The sequence below is a fragment of the Crinia signifera genome, chromosome 1, assembly GCF_055691185.1.
Source record: "Crinia signifera chromosome 1, ASM5569118v1, whole genome shotgun sequence".
Classification (NCBI taxonomy): domain Eukaryota; kingdom Metazoa; phylum Chordata; class Amphibia; order Anura; family Myobatrachidae; genus Crinia; species Crinia signifera.
The window spans coordinates 351,168,884-351,191,994 of NC_139217.1; the positions used below are offsets into that span (position 1 = coordinate 351,168,884).

At 44.9% G+C, this 23,111-nt stretch overlaps 1 protein-coding gene across 1 annotated transcript in view; it reads left to right on the top strand.

Annotated features, from left to right (window-relative positions):
• The window catches only part of RNF10 (ring finger protein 10), a 42,932-nt gene that overhangs the window by 14,386 nt on the left and 5,435 nt on the right, over window positions 1-23,111 (top strand). Inside the window, exons 5-11 of the mRNA XM_083147421.1 lie at window positions 12,678-12,862; window positions 13,015-13,151; window positions 20,919-21,079; window positions 21,533-21,652; window positions 22,128-22,347; window positions 22,600-22,733; window positions 22,830-22,947. Of these exons, the coding sequence (XP_083003547.1) occupies window positions 12,678-12,862; window positions 13,015-13,151; window positions 20,919-21,079; window positions 21,533-21,652; window positions 22,128-22,347; window positions 22,600-22,733; window positions 22,830-22,947 (1,075 nt within the window). The remainder of the gene's footprint in view (window positions 1-12,677; window positions 12,863-13,014; window positions 13,152-20,918; window positions 21,080-21,532; window positions 21,653-22,127; window positions 22,348-22,599; window positions 22,734-22,829; window positions 22,948-23,111) is intronic.

Here is a 23,111-nt window from a genome sequence, read left to right on the forward strand (position 1 = left end):
TGGATAATATCTCCAACGATGAGATGTTTATAACGTTTAATACGTTTGGTGTCAATAATAGAGCTATCCGTGCAACCTCTATTAGCCTAGGAAAAACCGGGAAAAGAGCACCGGTAATGCGTACTTGCAAATGAGAGGGAAGGGAAAAGGGGAGAGGCCGAGGGCACTGGGCTATAATGACGGAGGGTAAGAAGGCATACTCCAATCAATGTGATAAAGTATAATTAGATAAAAATGGAATTGTGGAGGTGCTCCCAGGGAGTAGGGTAATCGTAGTCAAAAAAGTTTGATATCCAAGAGAGGATATCGAAAAAAGACTCCCGGGTGGGGCACAGCCTTCTAATGAAAATGGATTACTGTTAATACAAACTTTATTAGTTAAAACATGGCCCTAATAAAGGGTCAGGAAAGGACAAAAGACAAAGACAAACAGATAACACTCATGGACAATATACGTGAGAAAGTAGTGAAATATTTCAAAATATATCTGTCTGGGGATTCAATGGAGAAAACACTCCAATAAATTACGGTATGTACATATACACTTGTAGAATCCTAAAAGACAGTAAAAAGCCTCAAATACCAATTAATATTGGAAATAAATGTCAAAATTAGCTAGATTCAGTTAGTACTTGTATTTCCTGTAAGTGACGGAGTTGTCTGGACTGGGTAAGTCGGAGTAGCTGATCGATAGCAGTATGATCTAGGTATAGAGACACCTGGGTATGGGTATGCTAAGGGAGTCGCTGCTGCCTGTGCATGTGACGTTAATCAGTGAATGCGCAGTTGAGCGGACTCCGAGAGCGTCACAGGTGTCGGAATATAGATGAGGGAGTTTCTGCTGTTTCTAGGGGTGACCTGTCTGGCTCTGTTATACAGTGTACAGCGCAGAGTCGGATCCAGGGTCCCCCAGAAATGAGAGAACCCTGAATAGAAATAGAGTATAAGGTACTCCTTCACCCTGTCCCTGGTGTTTGCTGCTATCCTCTGTGTACAGAATTATCTGTAGTGAACAGAAGTTGAGCGATACCACCCGGGTGGTGAAGTGTAGAAGGAAGTCTAGTTTGCACGTGGATGGATGGTGGCACGATTGCTAGTGCAAGACACAATAAGATCAGAAACAGTTTTGTAGGGAGAAAGATGTCCAGCGATCTTAGGCTAATTCAACAAAGTGTGAGATGCCTGCAATAGTGGGTTAATGATCAATGTGTCTTAGTAGAGCTGTAATTTGTTACACTAAAGAAATTGTAACAAGAAGACACAAGTTAATACAATGCTATGTTCAGCGCAAGAAGCACATGTAAATACAATGTTGATTTCAGCGCTAAGATTTTAAGCATGCAGTGAGGTGATTACCACAGCCCAACAGTCAGAGATTCAGTAGAGGTTGCAGGTGACTGCAATTTTTCGTAGTAATTCAATCAATGCCATATAGAATTATGTAGGGTAATAGTAACTTAGGCAAATATGACTCAATTAGCGAAAATTAGCAGTCACGGTAGATACCAGCAGTAGATAAGGGCTGCTGATTAGAGCTGTGGGTAATGTTTCTTGCACTGTATAATACTAGTACAAGATTAGCGGAGGCTGTGGGAGACAGCAATTATAGGTTCGGTGGGAAGATTCTTCTAATGCCACAGGTAATTAGGTAAATGCGCTGCACAATAGTTATCAAGTTCAACAAAGTGTAAGATGTCTGCAAACTAATGTGTCATAATTGAGCAGTAGTTAGTTACACTAGAAAAATGTAACAAGAAACATAAGTTAATACAATGTTATATTCTGCGCAGGAAACACAAGTAAATGCAATGTTAAATTCAGCGCTAGGTTTTAACACATGCAGTAAGGTGATTATCACAGCCCTTCCTGATAGGGCGTCCTGCAATATTATATAGGTGGTAACAATTAAGCAGGCACAGATAATTAGGTAAGCACTAATTGCACAGTATAAAGGGGCTGAAGTGAATACACTAAATTCTGCACGCAGATAATATTGCGCTATAAGATGACACCCAGGTTTTATACACAATAACAATAAATAATGAGCGCAGATAATCAGTTAGTTGCCACTGGGGCTGATACACTCACGGCACTTGAACCCGTAGTAGTCGCGTTGTGGGTGATCCAAACAGTCTGACAGGTGCGTGCAGACAGGGAAAAGGCACTGTGATAGGGAGGGCGCGGGTACAGCCAGACGAGACGCGTGTCTCTATCTCTTACAGATGTCAGGATCCCAATGTAACGTGTAATCAAGGGAACCGGCGCTGTATGCTCTGAGAGCGCTGAAGTCCGGGTGCCCGACAGTCAGTGTGCCGACACTGGGTGTCAGCGGGGACTGGCAGATAGAGCGTGTGCTCTGAGAGCGCTGGAATCCAGGTGCCCAGAAAATCAGTGTGCCTGCACTGAGTGTCGGCGAGGACCAGCAAGTAAAGCTGTGCTGTGTCTGATTTTAAGGCAGATGCACGGTCAAGGCTGTTAGGTGCAGAAACCGGCAGTGTACTCAGAGATGAGCTGCCGGTCTGGCGTCAATCCTGCGGCGGGTGTAGTCTGTGTGCTGAGCCGTGGAAAATCGGCAGTGTGTTAGGAGGTGAGCTGTCAGCTCCAAAGGTGTCCGGAGTCGGTAATGTGCTCCGTGTTCTGGCGCAGTCTGTCAGTTACAGGAAGACTGTCTAGCAGGTAGATGAGGTAATAGGGGTCCCGCTTGTGCACAGCGGGAACCGCACGAGACGTACGTTTCACCGTTAAGGCTTTCTCAATCGGGTGTCTGGTGTGTTTGGCCGCTCATTATTTAAATGGTCTGTGGCCAATCCCCTGTTGGGACAGGTGAGAAATGGGAGGGGTTTAGGGAGAATAGGAAACTGTGGTATGGACATGCGCTGGGACAAATGATAGTAGTAAAATATAGATAAAAATGCCTTTATCCCTGGTGACCCTATTGCATATATTAATAATAAAGATTTTTTAGGATATAGTAATTATTATATTTGCTGCAGAGAAAAAGGGGAAAAAAATATAAATAAACATATAATGCAGAGAATATAATGCAGAGAGTATAATTACTTGCAATTAATAAAGGACAGAAAGTTGATAAATGGAATTTTTGTAATAAAATGTGATAGGGCTGGACGGATTCGATTAGTGGATGAATAGTCCAGAATAGTCAAAATAGGAGTGATGCTCCGTTGGTGTTAGTGGGAAAAGAGAATAATAAATAAATAAATAGAAGCATGCACAATGTGTGCTGTGAGGAAAGGTGGAATATGTTGGGTGTTGAGTAGTTAGTGAAAAAAATTGTAAGGGATCAGAGTAGTATTTTGAATAATGTATGATCCTCAGAGTGAAGATAAGGGAAGTGGGGGATAGGTAAACGTGTAATATGGTGAAGAATAATGTGCATTAAAACAACTGGGTGATAAGGTGAGTTGATGGTGACTGAAAGTGAGAAAAAAGGGGAGAAAAAAAGGGGGGGGGGAATTGATATGTGAAGAGATGTCTAGGTCTCTGGGTTGTAGGGAATGAAAATTGGAGAATATACTGCAGACACTAACTTATTTGAAAACATAATTGTGGAGGAGAGTAATTTGATAATGCAATGGTGGGGTATGGCGATAAGAGGGATACTGGAATGGTAAGAGAAGTGAATATTAAAAGTAATATTATTATACAATAGGTAGCTGTATGTGAGTGGGTGTGGAGTCACTGTTAAGGATAAGTGGCTAGATAAGTTAGGAAGTGTTGACAGCAAGAGATTATTATGTTAGGGGTCATGAGGGTACTAGGGAACTATGCTGATATTTAAATGGGAAATATGTCGTGAGCTAGTGAGCATGTGTATTCATTGTGTGGATTTATGAGTATATATAGGTAGCCTGTTCCAATAAGGGGCAGAGAAGGGTAAGTATATATGAAGGGATACCAATTGGGTTGAAGTATGGATTTATTCGCCCAAAAATACTCCATAATTTATGAATTCATTAAGGCCCCTGGGGGTCACTGTGTTTAATTTAAAGGTCCAGTTGCTTTCTTTTTTGAGGAGCTCTCTGGTGACATCGCCTCCTCGGATCCCGAGATGCAGCGGTTCCAGTCCAAAGGCCTTAAGATCTTTCGGTGATCCTCCATGAAATTTGTGGAAGTGGCGGGCCACAGATGTCAGTTTCTTGAACTTGTTAAGATCTGTGCTGGCATTTCGTATGTTTCCCACATGCTCTAGGATCCTCTGTTTAAAGGGGCGTGTGGTCATGCCCACGTACCTGAGGTTACATTGGCATTCTAGGCAATAGACCAGATTTTTCGTGTCGCAGTTGAAATAATGTGCGATTTTGATTTGTTTATCGAATCTGTCCGTTACCAATGATCTTTTTTCCATGAAGGCACAGGCTTTACAGTGGCCACAGGGATAGGTGCCAATTGCTCTGGGTGGTACAGGTTTCTTGTGTTTAGAGAGGTGGCTCTGAATCAGTTTATCATGTAAATTGGGTGCTCTCCGCCAACTATAGGTGGGACGGTCACCCAATGCTTCCTTAAGTGTATCATCATTAAGGAGGATGGGCCAGTGTTTGGAAAGAATTTTCTGGAGCTCCTGCCATTCATTACAGAAATTACTGATAAAGCGTATGGGCTGCTGGATTTCTTTGGTCTTATTTTGTGGGAAAATAAGAGTTTGTCTGTCTAGGTTGCGGGCGTGATATTTAGCACTCTTGATGCCCCGCTTGCTGTAACCCCTGCTAAGTAGTCTGTTAGTTAAATCCTGACTTTTACTCTCGTAAGTCTTGATATCGGTGCAGTTTCTGCGGAGTCGCAGAAATTCCCCTTTTGGCAGATTTTTAATAGTAGGAGGGAAATGGGAACTTTGATAATGAAGAAGGCTGTTGGTGGAGGTCTGTTTCCTAAAGAGTTTAGTCTTCAGTGCACCATCATGTTCCTTGTACAGGGTGAGATCTAAGAAGGTGGCTTCAGATTGGCTATACTCATATGTGAGTTTAATGTTCAAGGTGTTAGTATTGAGTATGCCAATGAATGCTTTCAGTTCTTCCAGACCCCCGTGCCACAACATAAGGATGTCGTCAATGTATCTATACCAGCCTGTGATAAAGTCGGTATAGATATCATTGGCCTCGCAGAAAACGCATTCCTTCTCCCATGATCCGAGGAACAGGTTGGCATAGGTGGGCGCGCATGCCGCGCCCATCGCTGTTCCTCGGATCTGGAGGAAGAAGGAGTCATAGAATGTGAAATAGTTCTTGCCAAGAACAAAATTGAGGAGATCCAACAGGAAAATGTGGAAATCATTATGGCCTTCTGTCTCCAGGAAAGTTTGTACAGCCTGTACTCCATCATGGTGTCGAATACTGGTGTACAGGGATTCGACATCCATGGTTACGATGTAATGTTCTGGGGCTAAGTAGATTCCATCAATTTTCCTGAGCACATCGGCAGTATCCTGGAGATACGATGGCAAGCTGTAGACATGGTGTCTAAGATACTTGTCAATAAATTTACTGGCAGGTTCCAGAAGACCACCAATGCCCGATACTATCGGTCTCCCTGGAGGTTTGGTGAGATGTTTATGTACCTTGGGGAGAAGGTAGAAAGTGGGTACTTTGGGGTGTTGAATCTGTAGAAAAGAAATTTCTTTTTCTGTGATGGTACCCGATTGTTTATGCTTCTGTAGAATTTTGTTGTAGATTTCCAAGAAGTCTTTAGTAGGGTTGCAAAATAACTTTTTGTAACATGTTTTATCCTGTAATTGTTTGTTAGCCTCCCCAAGGTACATGTCCATCGGCCAAATGACAATGTTACCCCCCTTGTCCGAGGGTTTCAGGACGACGTCCTCCCAGCCATTGATGTCCTGCAGGGCAGCTCTTTCTTCCCTGGTGAGGTTATCCTTGACTGCTGAGTGATGTGTATTCTTGGATTTTTCCAAGTTGTCCATGTCATGGCCCACCATGTCCATAAATACTTTAACATTCGGACTGATGTGTTCTTGGGGCATGAAATTGGATCTCTTCTTACACAGGTCTTGTCGTCTCATTTCTGGCGGGCGTGTGTTAATATTTCCCGATGCTAGTTCTTCTAAGGCCTCAATGGCTTCCAATTCCTCTCTGGATGATGTTAGTTCTTGGGACTCTGAGATGGATATGGTGTTTGTGTGGTTGGGATCAGCCTTATTGTTGTACATTTTGTGTAACAGAAGTCTTCTGCCAAACATTTTCAGATCCTTCTCCCATTGAAAACGATTGAACGAATTAATAGGGGAAAAGGATAGTCCCTTGGCTAGGAGAGATTTGTGGGCATCATTTAGAGGGTGTTCTGAGAGATTAATTATTCGTAGATTTTCTTCTGTAGACTCTATGTGCGTTGGAAGCGTGGTGACTGGCGGGATGGTGTTTCTTGTCTCCATTGACGTGGGTCCCTTCCTCTTCTTCTTGCTCCTCCTCGTTCGTTTGTTGTTTTTCTGTATCTGCCTCTGGTTGCTCCAGGGCCTATCTCTAAAAAAGACATGGCATTCCTGAAGGGTGTATTTTGCGGGTCTTCTGCATCGGACAGTTCTGCTTCTGATGAGCTGTATTGGGAATTGTAATTGTTCTCTTTAGGTCTATCAGTGCGCCTCCATTTAAAGATTTGACCTGAGGCATAATCCCGTTTGTCACGCAGAAATTTTGTGCGTTTGCGTTCGATAATCATTTTTTCGTAATTGATGAGGTCCTCTTTATTTTTTGCGAACGTTTTTTGGAAGTTTTCGTCTTTTTCCCATGGTTCTAGGGATTTGCTCAGTTTGGCAATTTCCTTATCTAGTTCTTCTAACATGAGTAAGTTGTGTTTTGACAGGATAGCCATCAGGTCCGAGGAGCATTTTAGCAGGCAATTTTCCCAGTCTGTTTTAAGGTTAGGTGTTATGAATTCAAAAGTAGGGAATATCTTTGGGCGTAATCCTCTTGGGACTAATTTTTGTTTTATATAATTTTCTGTGGTGGTTAAGTCCCAGTTGGTGCGTATTTGTTTTTGTAGGGTTAGATTTAGTTTCCGGAAGTCCTCCTCCCATGAGGTTTGTTGTGTATAGTCCTCAATGGAGGTGGGAAAGATGTTATTAAGGTCGTCTGTTGGTCTTCTGAGAGAAAACAACTCGTCTTTAAGGCTGAATGCCATGTTGGATAATATCTCCAACGATGAGATGTTTATAACGTTTAATACGTTTGGTGTCAATAATAGAGCTATCCGTGCAACCTCTATTAGCCTAGGAAAAACCGGGAAAAGAGCACCGGTAATGCGTACTTGCAAATGAGAGGGAAGGGAAAAGGGGAGAGGCCGAGGGCACTGGGCTATAATGACGGAGGGTAAGAAGGCATACTCCAATCAATGTGATAAAGTATAATTAGATAAAAATGGAATTGTGGAGGTGCTCCCAGGGAGTAGGGTAATCGTAGTCAAAAAAGTTTGATATCCAAGAGAGGATATCGAAAAAAGACTCCCGGGTGGGGCACAGCCTTCTAATGAAAATGGATTACTGTTAATACAAACTTTATTAGTTAAAACATGGCCCTAATAAAGGGTCAGGAAAGGACAAAAGACAAAGACAAACAGATAACACTCATGGACAATATACGTGAGAAAGTAGTGAAATATTTCAAAATATATCTGTCTGGGGATTCAATGGAGAAAACACTCCAATAAATTACGGTATGTACATATACACTTGTAGAATCCTAAAAGACAGTAAAAAGCCTCAAATACCAATTAATATTGGAAATAAATGTCAAAATTAGCTAGATTCAGTTAGTACTTGTATTTCCTGTAAGTGACGGAGTTGTCTGGACTGGGTAAGTCGGAGTAGCTGATCGATAGCAGTATGATCTAGGTATAGAGACACCTGGGTATGGGTATGCTAAGGGAGTCGCTGCTGCCTGTGCATGTGACGTTAATCAGTGAATGCGCAGTTGAGCGGACTCCGAGAGCGTCACAGGTGTCGGAATATAGATGAGGGAGTTTCTGCTGTTTCTAGGGGTGACCTGTCTGGCTCTGTTATACAGTGTACAGCGCAGAGTCGGATCCAGGGTCCCCCAGAAATGAGAGAACCCTGAATAGAAATAGAGTATAAGGTACTCCTTTATTATTCTCTTTTCCCACTAACACCAACGGAGCATCACTCCTATTTTGACTATTCTGGACTATTCATCCACTAATCGAATCCGTCCAGCCCTATCACATTTTATTACAAAAATTCCATTTATCAACTTTCTGTCCTTTATTAATTGCAAGTAATTATACTCTCTGCATTATATTCTCTGCATTATATGTTTATTTATATTTTTTTCCCCTTTTTCTCTGCAGCAAATATAATAATTACTATATCCTAAAAAATCTTTATTATTAATATATGCAATAGGGTCACCAGGGATAAAGGCATTTTTATCTATATTTTACTACTATCATTTGTCCCAGCGCATGTCCATACCACAGTTTCCTATTCTCCCTAAACCCCTCCCATTTCTCACCTGTCCCAACAGGGGATTGGCCACAGACCATTTAAATAATGAGCGGCCAAACACACCAGACACCCGATTGAGAAAGCCTTAACGGTGAAACGTACGTCTCGTGCGGTTCCCGCTGTGCACAAGCGGGACCCCTATTACCTCATCTACCTGCTAGACAGTCTTCCTGTAACTGACAGACTGCGCCAGAACACGGAGCACATTACCGACTCCGGACACCTTTGGAGCTGACAGCTCACCTCCTAACACACTGCCGATTTTCCACGGCTCAGCACACAGACTACACCCGCCGCAGGATTGACGCCAGACCGGCAGCTCATCTCTGAGTACACTGCCGGTTTCTGCACCTAACAGCCTTGACCGTGCATCTGCCTTAAAATCAGACACAGCACAGCTTTACTTGCTGGTCCTCGCCGACACTCAGTGCAGGCACACTGATTTTCTGGGCACCTGGATTCCAGCGCTCTCAGAGCACACGCTCTATCTGCCAGTCCCCGCTGACACCCAGTGTCGGCACACTGACTGTCGGGCACCCGGACTTCAGCGCTCTCAGAGCATACAGCGCCGGTTCCCTTGATTACACGTTACATTGGGATCCTGACATCTGTAAGAGATAGAGACACGCGTCTCGTCTGGCTGTACCCGCGCCCTCCCTATCACAGTGCCTTTTCCCTGTCTGCACGCACCTGTCAGACTGTTTGGATCACCCACAACGCGACTACTACGGGTTCAAGTGCCGTGAGTGTATCAGCCCCAGTGGCAACTAACTGATTATCTGCGCTCATTATTTATTGTTATTGTGTATAAAACCTGGGTGTCATCTTATAGCGCAATATTATCTGCGTGCAGAATTTAGTGTATTCACTTCAGCCCCTTTATACTGTGCAATTAGTGCTTACCTAATTATCTGTGCCTGCTTAATTGTTACCACCTATATAATATTGCAGGACGCCCTATCAGGAAGGGCTGTGATAATCACCTTACTGCATGTGTTAAAACCTAGCGCTGAATTTAACATTGCATTTACTTGTGTTTCCTGCGCAGAATATAACATTGTATTAACTTATGTTTCTTGTTACATTTTTCTAGTGTAACTAACTACTGCTCAATTATGACACATTAGTTTGCAGACATCTTACACTTTGTTGAACTTGATAACTATTGTGCAGCGCATTTACCTAATTACCTGTGGCATTAGAAGAATCTTCCCACCGAACCTATAATTGCTGTCTCCCACAGCCTCCGCTAATCTTGTACTAGTATTATACAGTGCAAGAAACATTACCCACAGCTCTAATCAGCAGCCCTTATCTACTGCTGGTATCTACCGTGACTGCTAATTTTCGCTAATTGAGTCATATTTGCCTAAGTTACTATTACCCTACATAATTCTATATGGCATTGATTGAATTACTACGAAAAATTGCAGTCACCTGCAACCTCTACTGAATCTCTGACTGTTGGGCTGTGGTAATCACCTCACTGCATGCTTAAAATCTTAGCGCTGAAATCAACATTGTATTTACATGTGCTTCTTGCGCTGAACATAGCATTGTATTAACTTGTGTCTTCTTGTTACAATTTCTTTAGTGTAACAAATTACAGCTCTACTAAGACACATTGATCATTAACCCACTATTGCAGGCATCTCACACTTTGTTGAATTAGCCTAAGATCGCTGGACATCTTTCTCCCTACAAAACTGTTTCTGATCTTATTGTGTCTTGCACTAGCAATCGTGCCACCATCCATCCACGTGCAAACTAGACTTCCTTCTACACTTCACCACCCGGGTGGTATCGCTCAACTTCTGTTCACTACAGATAATTCTGTACACAGAGGATAGCAGCAAACACCAGGGACAGGGTGAAGGAGTACCTTATACTCTATTTCTATTCAGGGTTCTCTCATTTCTGGGGGACCCTGGATCCGACTCTGCGCTGTACACTGTATAACAGAGCCAGACAGGTCACCCCTAGAAACAGCAGAAACTCCCTCATCTATATTCCGACACCTGTGACGCTCTCGGAGTCCGCTCAACTGCGCATTCACTGATTAACGTCACATGCACAGGCAGCAGCGACTCCCTTAGCATACCCATACCCAGGTGTCTCTATACCTAGATCATACTGCTATCGATCAGCTACTCCGACTTACCCAGTCCAGACAACTCCGTCACTTACAGGAAATACAAGTACTAACTGAATCTAGCTAATTTTGACATTTATTTCCAATATTAATTGGTATTTGAGGCTTTTTACTGTCTTTTAGGATTCTACAAGTGTATATGTACATACCGTAATTTATTGGAGTGTTTTCTCCATTGAATCCCCAGACAGATATATTTTGAAATATTTCACTACTTTCTCACGTATATTGTCCATGAGTGTTATCTGTTTGTCTTTGTCTTTTGTCCTTTCCTGACCCTTTATTAGGGCCATGTTTTAACTAATAAAGTTTGTATTAACAGTAATCCATTTTCATTAGAAGGCTGTGCCCCACCCGGGAGTCTTTTTTCGATATCCTCTCTTGGATATCAAACTTTTTTGATTTTTCAAACCAAGCCTGTAACTTCAGTCAGGAGCTGATTGGCCGGTGATAAAAACCAGGCTCTTTACCACTTCAACGAGCGTAATACATCTGCCCCAAGGTGAGGCATTACCAGTTCCTGTGGCATTTGGTGGAATTCGGCACCAAAGCCATCGGAGTCTGGAGATTTACCCTTCACCTAAGATTTAACAATGGGGTCAGTTCTAGTTCAGTAACAGTAGCTATTAAAGAGTCCCTTTCTTTAGTAGTGAGTACCAGTAAAGCCACCTCTTGAAGAAAATCCAAGCCCTCGATGGGGAGGTCTGTCGGGGCGGTATATAAATGTTCATAATGCTTTTGGAAAGTCTTCGAGATCTCAAGAGGATCCGTTACAAATGAGCCAGAAGGTGTATCAATATGCAAAATCTGGGATGGGGCCAAATGGGTGTGATCTAAATTAGCAAGAAGTCTCCCTGATTTGTTACAACCCTGTTTTATTACGCTGAATGCTGTGTAAATTGGGCCTTCTCCGTACACAGAGCATCGTAAGTCTGTTTGGCAGCCCAATAAAATTGTCACGTCTCATCAGAATCCTGTACGAGTAAGGTATTATAAGGTATCAGTCAATAGTTTACGGTGTTCCACTATAATAGCTTATTTCTTCCGTTTCCTGGCCACATGTTCCATGACCTGGTCTCTAACAAGTGGTTTAGCCGCTGCCCAGAATAGGTTTATATCTTGTACGGGTTCCGTATTATCTTTTATATATGTCTGTACTGCTCTTTGCAAATTAGTGTGAAAATCAGTAGAGTTAGTAAGATAGGATGGAAACCTCCAATTGTAAGAAGTTCGTATTGGGTCTTTCAATGACCAAGTAAACCATATCAGGGCATGATCAGAAATTGCTGTGAGGTTGATCCCGGAATCAAGGACCTTATGATAAAGCGGCATGGACAATAGCCAATAATCTGTCCTCGAGGAGCTGGGATGGTACTAGAACGTATATTACCGGATGTTGGCACCTCCAGTGGTCATAGTCATAGGCTACCCGTAAGTAAAGCCAAAGGGGTAGAATCATCTCCCTTAGCTCCCCTCCCAGATCCAGAGGATTTATCTACACCTCTAGATTGGACACAAATAAAATCACCCCAATAATTAATTTCCCTTCCACCCATGATTGTAATATTGTATATACTGCAGTATAGAATAGTTCATGATGACTTTGGGGCATAAATATCAGCCAATATATAGACATCTCTTATCGTATAAGGGATCAAGACACCTACCTTAGTAAAGGAGGCAGCTTTAAATTTGCCTATCCAGAAATCCCACAATACATTAGCGTCACCAATGTCCCAGTGTTATATCATCTGGTTTAAGGTGTTTTAAGTTTGTGAGTATCTTGTGTCTTAATGGGAGAGTTTAACCCCTCCACATTCCAAGAGACAAATTTCAGTGAGGATTGCACTCTAGTGGAGCTAGTAAATGAGGTGGTCATGTCTATCCAATACCTGTCTTAGGCCAAACAACCATAGTAAACAAATTTTGCCACCCGTCCCAGCAAGCAGGCAAAAGAACAAAAAGTAAGGACTAGTGGTATCTGTTTTAATTGTATGGCGTAACAGTGTATTTTCTAACTCCATGCGTTTGTTTCCACAGCGCATATGCAGTCATGAAGTACCATCATGCCCTATCTGTCTGTACCCTCCTGTTGCTGCGAAGATCACTCGCTGTGGGCATATATATTGCTGGCCTTGTATCTTGCACTACTTGTCACTAAGTGAAAAGGACTGGAGTAGGTGTCCCATTTGTTACAGCTCCATTATAAAGAAAGATCTTAAAAGGTAATTTACTATAAAGACATTACTGTAAGGGAAACCTGGACCTATATTACCAAGTGTTCATGGAATAACAATGATAGCAATATTTTATTTTGGCATGTCAGATGTAGCCATTTTAAAGTCTAAGTCTTCATGGTTTGTTCTTTTAATTGCAGTGTTATTGCAACAGAGAGATGTCTTTATGCTGTGGGTGATACAATCACAATGCAGCTAATGAGGAGGGAGAAGGGTGTGCTGGTGGCTATGCCTAAAGCCAAGTGGATGAAGCTGGATGAGCCTATTCACCTGGGAGGTAAGAGTGCTTATAAGGAGTATGGGTAATAAGGTCGACACGCGAAAAAGGTAGACATGCCTTAGGTTGGCCTGGTCAAAAGAGCGACACAAGCAATAGGTTGTGAGTTTCTTTTTGTGTCTGGACATGGATAAGTGTACCGTGTCCCCTCGCATGAATTGCTTTGCTCACCATGCTTCGGGCACATAATTATAATGACAGTGTGTCCGCTTGGATAGTAAAATATGAAAAACATAGTTTTTTGGGATCTGAATCTGGTCATGAGCAGATCGTGTGCTTCATCAGATCGTATGGTCGTCTCGCGTTCAGGATTGTTTTAGTCTGTACCCAGCAATACTGTTAGATTATTTTGCTCTCAACTAGATTTATTTTAGGTATTTTGTATGGATAGGTTTTCGGTAAATCTATTCAGAACACTATTGCAGCTATTTGTACTGATATAAGGTAATTTTAATCAACTTTAAAAAGCACTTAAAACCATCGTGATCGTTTCTGACCATACATTTGTTATATTTAATTAACACTTTGCTGGAAGGGTAAGGTTTGCTGGGTGGGTTGTAGTCAGAATGAATAGATGTTTCTGAAGCCTTATTTATTCTGCTTAGTTTAGGATGCCAGGGGGGTCTAGTACATGAAGTGTGTAGTTATAGCCGTGTTATACCAAAGGAAAACAGAAGGTAAACCAGTATTACAAGAGCTACTTTACACCACAAAGCTAAGGATCATTGTGTGGCCTCTTTCTTCTGCCATGAGAATATCGGGAGTAGACCCCTGAGAACATTTGGATTACCAGCGGGCTTACCCCTCATGGGGCATTATTCAGTCCTGATCTCAGGGCAAATTTGTTCTCAAAATGGGCAAAACCATGTGCACTACAGGTGGGGCAGATGTAATCTGTATAGAGAGTTAGATTTGGGTGAGTTATTTTTTTTCTGTGCAGGGTAAATACTGGTTGCTTTATTTTTGCACTGCAATTTAGATTTCAGTTTGAGCATACCTCACCCAAATCGAACTCTGCACATGTTACATTTGCTACACGTGCAGTGCCCATCTCAAGAACAAATATGTCCTACGATCACATCTGAATTAGGTGAGCCGGGTGTTGTGTGGTGATAGCATCGCGGCCATCCTCAGTAGGAGTTTACGGCAAACTTGGGACCTACACAGCGCACCACTGATGCAGATGGTTCCTTTGCTGGTAGGATGTGTTTCACTTGGATCTTTCCATACAGGATATCCCTACTACTACATAAGTGTCAGTTTTTCCATATATGCACTAGGCCTTTGTATGGCTCGCCTCCCACAGTTTAATCTTCCTAATGCATCCAACATGGCTGCCTTATCGGGCACACTTGTGGATGGAATAAAAAATACATGGACCTGACTGTTTTGTTGAGACCCTACTCTATCAATCGCCCCATTTTGTGTAATTTCTTCTGGGGGTAACCAATAACATCCAGGGTTATCTTATGCAGTGCACCCAAGATGGGTGCTTCACCTGGTACCTTGTTAGAGTAGAATACTTAATTCATAGAAGTTATTCAAAATACCTGCACCAATCCTGCATTATGCTTACTGGCTGCTTTAGCTTTTCTTTTTGTGTCTGTGTGGCTTGTCTAGTGCTGTACTACCTAAATCTTCTGTATTATGTGCATTGTTATTGGTGTCTGAAAAATACCTTTTTCATTCATGCCAATGGTGGTCACTGGGACAGTGGGGTGTGGGTGGAGCTTCAGCTACAGGCACCAAGTAGAATAGAGTTCTTCAAGTGCAGCCCAGGCTCCTCCTCCTCCACGCCCCTACAGGCTTCAGTTGTTTCTTGGTGCCTCAAGGCACAGGTACCATGGGACAGGGCTCCGTGCTCTGTCTGAAATCTTCAATTTTTTTTTTTTTTTTTACACGGAGACAGCGTTACGCTGCTCCCCTGTGGCTGGCAGCGGCGCGCTGACTTTCATAGCCAGACCCGCCGCTCTCCTCATGACACGGAGGACGCCGCGCTCCACCACAGGTAAGCGGGCCCTCCATGTGAGGTGACGCGCGCACCATTTTATGTGCGCACCGCTAGCGGTCGAGTCACCGGGCGGGGTGCAGCCCGGGTGACCCTGGCAGTGGCACCCAGTCTTCTCTGCGCGGCCACTAGACCACCAGGGAGCCGTACTGTGGAGCGCCATTTTTGTTAATGGCGCAGGGCACTGATGGTTCCAGGGGAGGCGGGGCCTTGATCCACAGCTCCCCGCCTCCACGCTCAGAGCGACATAACGCTGTTTTCCCGCCTGAGCTTAGCTTCCCCACGCCCCAGCAGCGTACTGAAGACGCCATTACGCGGGACTACACTGTGGGAGAAGTGCACCGGAATCCCTGCTCCTCTACACGCTACAGGAACAGGTTTTTTCTGCAGCCCTCTGTACCTCAGTATTTGGCTGAGTGTCAGAGAGTATAGTGTCTTTTCTACTGTCATCCATCTGTATACCTTTATAGTTTCAGAGGGTGTTACTGTCCACTGTATTATTGTAACCAGTGCACACGGGGCCTGTCTGTGTTAAAATGTCACAGAAACACCCCAAAGCAAAGCCAGCTAGGGATTCACCTAAGCTGCATGCTTATACATGCACTAACTGTAAGGAGAATTATTCCTCCATACAGGAGCAAGCAGGTTTGTGTGAACGCTGTTCTGCACAGGACTCCCTGGGGGGCCCCTCAGTCCCAACAGAACCCAGTTGGGCTTCCACTCTCTCAGCAGCCATGAAGGAGTTAGCTACTCAGTTAGCTGCAAACAGAGAGTCTGCTGCGCAGCCATTGCCAGCTCAGCCTGCTGTTGCTGCATCAGAGCCGGCCTGGGTACAGGGTTTATCCTCCTCTGTTCAGGATTTAGTCCAGGTGTCTGCTTCTCTGCAATCTGCATTGAGGGCTCCACCTAAACGCAAAGCACAAGCTCCTTTAGCTTCTAATCAAACAGATGCTGAGGATGACTTGGATGACCAGGTGCTGGTCGACACGGACGATGATGTTGACATAGATGATGTTGACATAGATGAACCTGATAAGGAGGAAAGAATGACCCAGTCCAGAGTAGACTCCTTAGTTAAGGCTGTTAGGATGTCTCTCAATATACAGGACACCCAGGTCACAACACCTGACACACTTCTTTTTAAAAAGAAAAAGAAGGAGTTGGCTCTTTTTCCCTCAAATTCAGACTTAAATGAGGTCTTATCTGAAGCGTGGCAACACCCTAACAAAAAGTTTTTAGTGTCCAAACGCCTGATTTCCTTCTTCCCGTTCGCTCCAGCGGACCGTAAGAAATGGGAGGAGCCTCCACAGGTTGATGCTCACGTAGCCCGCCTAGTTAAGGCTACTACCCTTCCCATTCCTACAGTGGCCTCTCTTAAGGATCCTACTGATAGGAAGATTGAACACTGCCTAAAATCAGTGTTCTCCAATGCTGGCGTGTCAGCAAGACCAGCTATGGCCTCAGCCTGGGTAGCAAAGGCAATTGCAACTTGGGCTGACTCCCTGCAGGAGCAGATTTCCTCAGGCACACGTCGCTCTGAATTGTTATCAACGGTGGATCTCATTAGGGAAGGGGCCACATACCTGGAAGAGGCAGCGATAGATGCAGCTGCCCTCTCCTCAAAAATTTCAGCTTCTTCAATTGCTGCCCGGCGTGCACTGTGGCTGCGTACTTGGAACGCAGATTCTGATTCCAAAAAGGCATTGGAGGCCCTTCCATTCTCAGGGGATGTTCTGTTCGGCTCCGAGCTGGACAAGATTGTAGCCACCATTGCAACGTCCAAAACAGCTTTTCTGCCTTCGGCACCGGCTAGGCCTAGATCTCAGTCCTTTCGGACCTTCCGTCCACAGGGGAGGCCCAGGGGTCAGCCTTCATCAAGGGCGCAGGCCCCCACAAGGCGTCCATCCGCTCCCAAGACCAAACAGTCCTGGGCGGGTCGCCGTCAGGCCCCAAAACAGGCCGACAAGCCCTCAGCATGAGGATCAGGCGGCCCACCAACCACATCAGGTGGGCGGTCGCCTGTTGTCATTTGCCGGGGTTTGGCAGGCCACTACCACCGACAGGTGGGTAAACACCATAGTGGCCCAGGGTTACTCCCTCTACTTTCAGGGGCGTCCGCCTTCTCGGTTTTTCACAACTAGCATGCCCCGGGAGAAGGACAGAGCGGCTGCTCTGACCAGCTCCATTCACACCCTGCTGGCAGCAGGGGTCATAGTACCTGTCCCACTTTCTCAGCGAGGAGCAGGTTTCTACTCAAGCCTGTTCCTGGTGACAAAGCCGGACGGGTCATACCGGCCCATCCTCAACCTGAAGGGCCTGAACAAACATCTCTGTATTCCCAAGTTCAGGATGGAGTCCCTCAGGTCTATCCTGCAATCTCTGGAACCGGGGGACTTCATGGCATCCCTGGACATCCAGGATGCCTACCTCCATGTGCCAATTCGATCGGACAGCCAGTGCTACCTCAGGTTTGCAGTCAAAGGCAACCACTACCAGTTCATAGCCCTCCCCTTCGGGCTGTCGACCGCGCCACGAATCTTTACAAAGATTATGGCCACCATGGCGGCGGCCCTAAGGGCCCAGGGCGTTCGTCTACTACCATATCTAGACGACCTCTTGATACTGGCTCAATCCGCACAGACACTCCAGAGGCATCTGGAGCTAACGGTTTCCCTCCTGCAGACCCACGGCTGGCTCATAAATTGGAAAAAATCCTCAACAACCCCATCACAGCGGATGGTGCATCTAGGAGCCTTGATAGACACAAAAACTCTCAGGGTTTACCTGCCGGAGGACAAGTGGATACTCCTCAGAGACCTCCTGAAACTCTTCCTGAAGCAACAAAGGGTCTCTGCACCTGTGCATGAAGGTCCTAGGCAAGATGGTCTCTTGTTACGACATGGCGGAATTTGCGCAGTTCCATTCCAGGCCCCTGCAGAGGGAAATGCTGCGTCACTGGAACCGTTCCCAACCAAGCCTGAAATCGCAGACCTTTGTTCTGTCCAGGCAGACACGTCTGTCGCTCACATGGTGGCTCAGTCCTCTAAACCTTCAAAAAGGGCGCCAGTTTGTCATCCCTCAATGGGTGATGTTAACAACGGACGCCAGCCTCCGAGGGTGGGGAGCTGTTCTGGCAGAACATTCCTTCCAAGGCCGTTGGTCGAGGGAGGAGGCGCTGCTCCCAATAAACATACTGGAGCTAAGAGCCATCCTGCTAGCCCTCAAGTCAGCAGGCCCTCTGATTCACTCCAAACCGGTGAAGATTCAATCAGACAATGCCACTGCGGTGGCATACGTCAACCACCAGGGGGGGACCAGGAGCCTAGCAGCCATGAGGGAGGTAACATCAATTCTGCAATGGGCAGAACATCACCTGTTAGCTTTGTCAGCGGTACACATACCAGGCGTTCAGAACTGGGAGGCCGATTTTCTGAGCCGCCAGGAGGTACAGTCAGGCGAATGGGGGCTCCACGAGGATGTGTTCCAGGAACTAGTCAACAGATGGGGACTCCCGCAAATAGACATAATGGCCTCAAGCGTCAACAAAAAGTTACCCCGTTACGGGGCTCGCTCCAGGGACCCACAGGCATATCTGGTGGATGCCCTGTCGGCTCCATGGCCATTCTCCCTGGTCTACATTTTTCCTCCAGTGGCACTGCTACCAAGAGTCCTCAGGCGCCTCAAACAAGAAGGGACCACAGCAATCCTCCTGGCCCCAGACTGGCCCCGCAGAGCCTGGTACTCAGACCTTCGGGAGATGTCTCTGCAGCCACCTTGGAGGCTGCCAGCTCGTCCGGACTTGCTAGTACAAGGACCATGCCTTCATCCGAATCTAGGCAGACTAGCTTTGACGGCGTGGCTCTTGAAACGGAAGTTTTAAGAGAGAAGGGATTTTCATTACCGGTCATAAAAACCATGATAGCAGCAAGGAAACCTGCTTCTTCCCGGATCTACTATCGAATCTGGAATGCCTTTTTCACCTGGTGTGCGAAGAAGAACCTTCCGCCTAGGGAGTTTCGACTCTCCAGGATCCTGGCCTTCTTGCAGGCGGGCCTGGATTTGGGCCTAAGGTTGTCCTCCTTAAAGGTCCAAGTTTCCGCACTCTCTATTTTGTTTCAGCGGAAGTTAGCAAAGAAGATGGCTATACAGACCTTTTTGCAGGGCGTCCTTCACATACAGCCTCCCTTTGTACCCCCAATCCAACCTTGGGACCTCACAGTGGTGCTCTCAGCACTGCAAAGACCACCGTTTGAGCCTCTAGAATCCTCAGAGCTCAGGTGGCTAACATGGAAAACAGTGTTTCTACTGGCTATTTCTTCAGCCAGAAGAGTTTCGGACCTGTCAGCCTTGTCTAGTGCATCCCCGTATCTGGTGTTCCACCCGGACAGGGCAGTCTTAAGAACAAAAAAGGAGTTCCTACCCAAAGTTATTTCCAGTTTTCACATAAACCAGGATATCGTTGTTCCTGCTTTTTCCCAGTTGGAGGACTCCCCAGAGTTACGCTCTTTGGATGTTACAAGAGCTTTAAAAGTTTACGTTAACAGGACTCAATCCTTACGAAAGACAGAGGCCCTGTTCGTGCTCTATGATGCAAACAAGAGAGGCTGGCCTGCAACGAAGCAGACTTTGGCTCGATGGTTGCGGCTAACTATAAAACAGGCTTATGTATCTTCCAATAAGCCAGTTCCATCCTCTATCAGAGCCCACTCCACGCGTTCGGTAGCGGCCTCTTGGGCGGCTCATCAGGGAGCCTCTGCAGAACAGTTGTGTCGCGCGGCCACTTGGTCCTCTCCACACACCTTTCTAAAATTTTACCATTTTGACACGTTCGCCAGGGCAGATTCTGCTTTTGGACAGCGCGTCATCAGTGCAGCTCAGGTGCGTTCCCTCCCGTAAAAGGGACAGCTTTGGGACGTCCCAGTGACCACCATTGGCATGAATGAAAAAAGGGGATTTTGGTCCTACCTGTAAAATCCTTTTTTCTGAATCCATGGTGGACACTGGGCGCCCGCCCTCGCACACTGATCTACAGTAATGGGGGTCGGCTTACACCTTCCTGAAACTTATTCTTCCTTCGGGTTGCTGGTTTCTTTCCTGTTTCTCTTCCTTTTCCTGTACCTTGCGGGTAAGCTGTTGAACAAACTGAAGCCTGTAGGGGCGTGGAGGAGGAGGAGCCTGGGCTGCACTTGAAGAACTCTATTCTACTTGGTGCCTGTAGCTGAAGCTCCACCCACACCCCACTGTCCCAGTGTCCACCATGGATTCAGAAAAAAGGATTTTACAGGTAGGACCAAAATCCCCTTTTAGTCCTGCTGGAGAAAGTGCGCTATATAAATTTAATTACTTTGTATGATAATCCTAAACCGGTTAAAAGTTTATCTGCTTGTGTTTGTGGGGAGCTGCTACTAGATTGGGGACATAACTATCGCAATTAGTCATTTATAGCACAGCAATAACCTCAATCAACCTTCCAGTTATTAGGTCTCTGGATTCCCTTAATGCTTCCATAAGGTTCTATGTATGTTTCATGGTCATGTAGGGCTTTGAATATCTCCTAAATGATTCTGAAATCAGTGTTCAGGTAATGGGAGGCAATGCTAGTTGGGTTATCCAGGCTTAAGAGTGCTTAGTACCCATAGGTCTAGATGACCATGGCACAGAGACTGCAAATCTTACTGTCACCAAGTAGCGGCTATTGTGCAAATCATTTGCATACATTATAGGGAATGTTACTTGAATGAGTTTGATTGTTTTTGTAGATGAGGAACATACTCTGTTCTCCAAACTTCTTCTGGCTTCCAAAGACCAGATCCTGAAACAAGTGATTGTTAAAGAGAAAGCTGCGCTGCTGGAGCAGTACAGTTTGGACGGGGAATCGCCTGAGGCCTGTTTCATAGAAGCAGCTATCCAGGAGTTAAAGGTTGGCATAACAATGTTATTGGCAATGTGAGCTTTGTTATATGCAGTATTTTTAGATCAATAGCAGGAGGACCGCTTTAGTGACTTTTTTTATGATCCCTTTGTCTGAGCGGGGCATCAAATATACCAAATTAATGCAGTTAGCCATAGATGCGGTTGCAGAATTGTATTCGCGGTGTCATTGATTTCTTAATTTCGGAGTTATGTGGTAAAACTTCCACCCGCCATTTACAATGCTTCATTATTGTGACAGTTGGTGAATTAACCCTGAGCATTTGCTGGGTGGTCTGGAAACTTTGACAGTTATTTGCAGTGATGCCCTGAACAGGGAATGCTAGAAATCTGACTACTAAGGGTTAAAATGTTCTGGCCAGCACCCTTTGCCCACATGAAACCAGCACATTAACTCGTTTTTACTTTTACTGTCTGAATTTCACATGTTCTCCATTCACAGGATCGCCAGGACAGCCTCCAGGGGACCTGTCATCAAGACGTCGAAGTGCTTGCAGCCTCTATCGATGCTTTAAAGTTGGACACAAAGTGTGAAGAGAGGGCTCCAGACTTGGACCATAAGGTGATTGCCATTAATTCTTTGATCTGTAGGCAACATATTGATTAACATTTTGTATTGTAATACAACCTTTTTAATCCTGAAAATGTAAACTGCTGTTTGGCTGTACTTCTATCCATTGTTGTATTTATTCATATGTGGACTGTTCCACTTAATATAACCCCCAAAGACCCTTTGTACACAAGTAAAGATGTGTTGATGTTCAAACATGCAATATTATACTCCTATTATACTACAAATGAAATGCTAGTGTATTCCTGGGCTTGGGATAAGGTCATACTTTGTAACTGCTATTTTGTATTGTAATTTAGTTAGTTAGTCCTACTGATATTAGCGAGCATCTTAATAGCAGACTCATTAGTCCTTTAGGAGAATTAAAGCTATGAAATCCCCACTTTCTACCTCGATCAGGGTAGATCCGTTCTATTCCATGTACATCATTCCACTAACTACAGTATTACTTTTCAATTCTACATAGGTTTTGCAGTACATCTCTGCTTTTGATGGTGAGGTCATTGATCTGCCGGCTGACGATCTGTGTCCAGCCGTAAATCCCACAATTGTGGAACCTGTGACTGCTGAAGGCAGTGATTCAGCACCAGAAGAAGCTGCATCCTGTGTAATACCCAGTCATCAGGAACCAGTTCCTTCGAGCTCTGGGCCACTGGCAAATCCTCACTACTACTACTTCTACCAAGGTGTGTAGAATTTTGTTAGTATTGAAATCTTTTTATCTGCTAGTCACCAGCATGTCAAAATTACAGAACAACGTAGGTGTAATATCAGTGCTGATGGCTGTGCGTGCCAAGAGCAAAATTAGTATTGCTCCATGGATGCCATCTAGTGGCCGTCTGTGTGCACAACACCTGAATTCCCCACATAGAGGCGAGGAGCAGCGTTAACCATTTATTATATAGGATTATGGACTGTAACTCCTTTTCTGCTTTCAGCTGTGGACGGGCAGCATGTGTACCTGCACCCTGTGAATGTGCGCTGCTTGGTACATGAATATGGCAGTCTTGAGCGCTGTCCAGAAACCATTACTGCTACAGTGGTAGAAATTGATGGCTTCACAGTGTCTGAAGTGAGTTAATGTTTATACATATAAATAAAACAAAAATATAGCACTTGGTTTTAGCCAACATGATTGGTAATTTGGTAATGATATTTGGTTTTGCAGGACGTGCGCAGACGTCACCGTTACCTGTGCCACCTGCCTCTTACCTGTGAATTCAGCATCTGTGAGATGGCACTTGGTCCCCCTGCAGTGTCTGTGGAAACGCTGACTTATTTTGCTGGTAAGCTTTAATAAAACATTCTTCACCTTCTTCAATGGCTTAGCTTTGCTAAAGTGTCCCCCATATCTTCAGTAGTGAAAACTCCCAGATGCCACACTGTTAACTGTGCTGCTGCACTGATGTCACTGGGTTTTGTATGGGGTCTGATAAGTAACCTGAGGGTT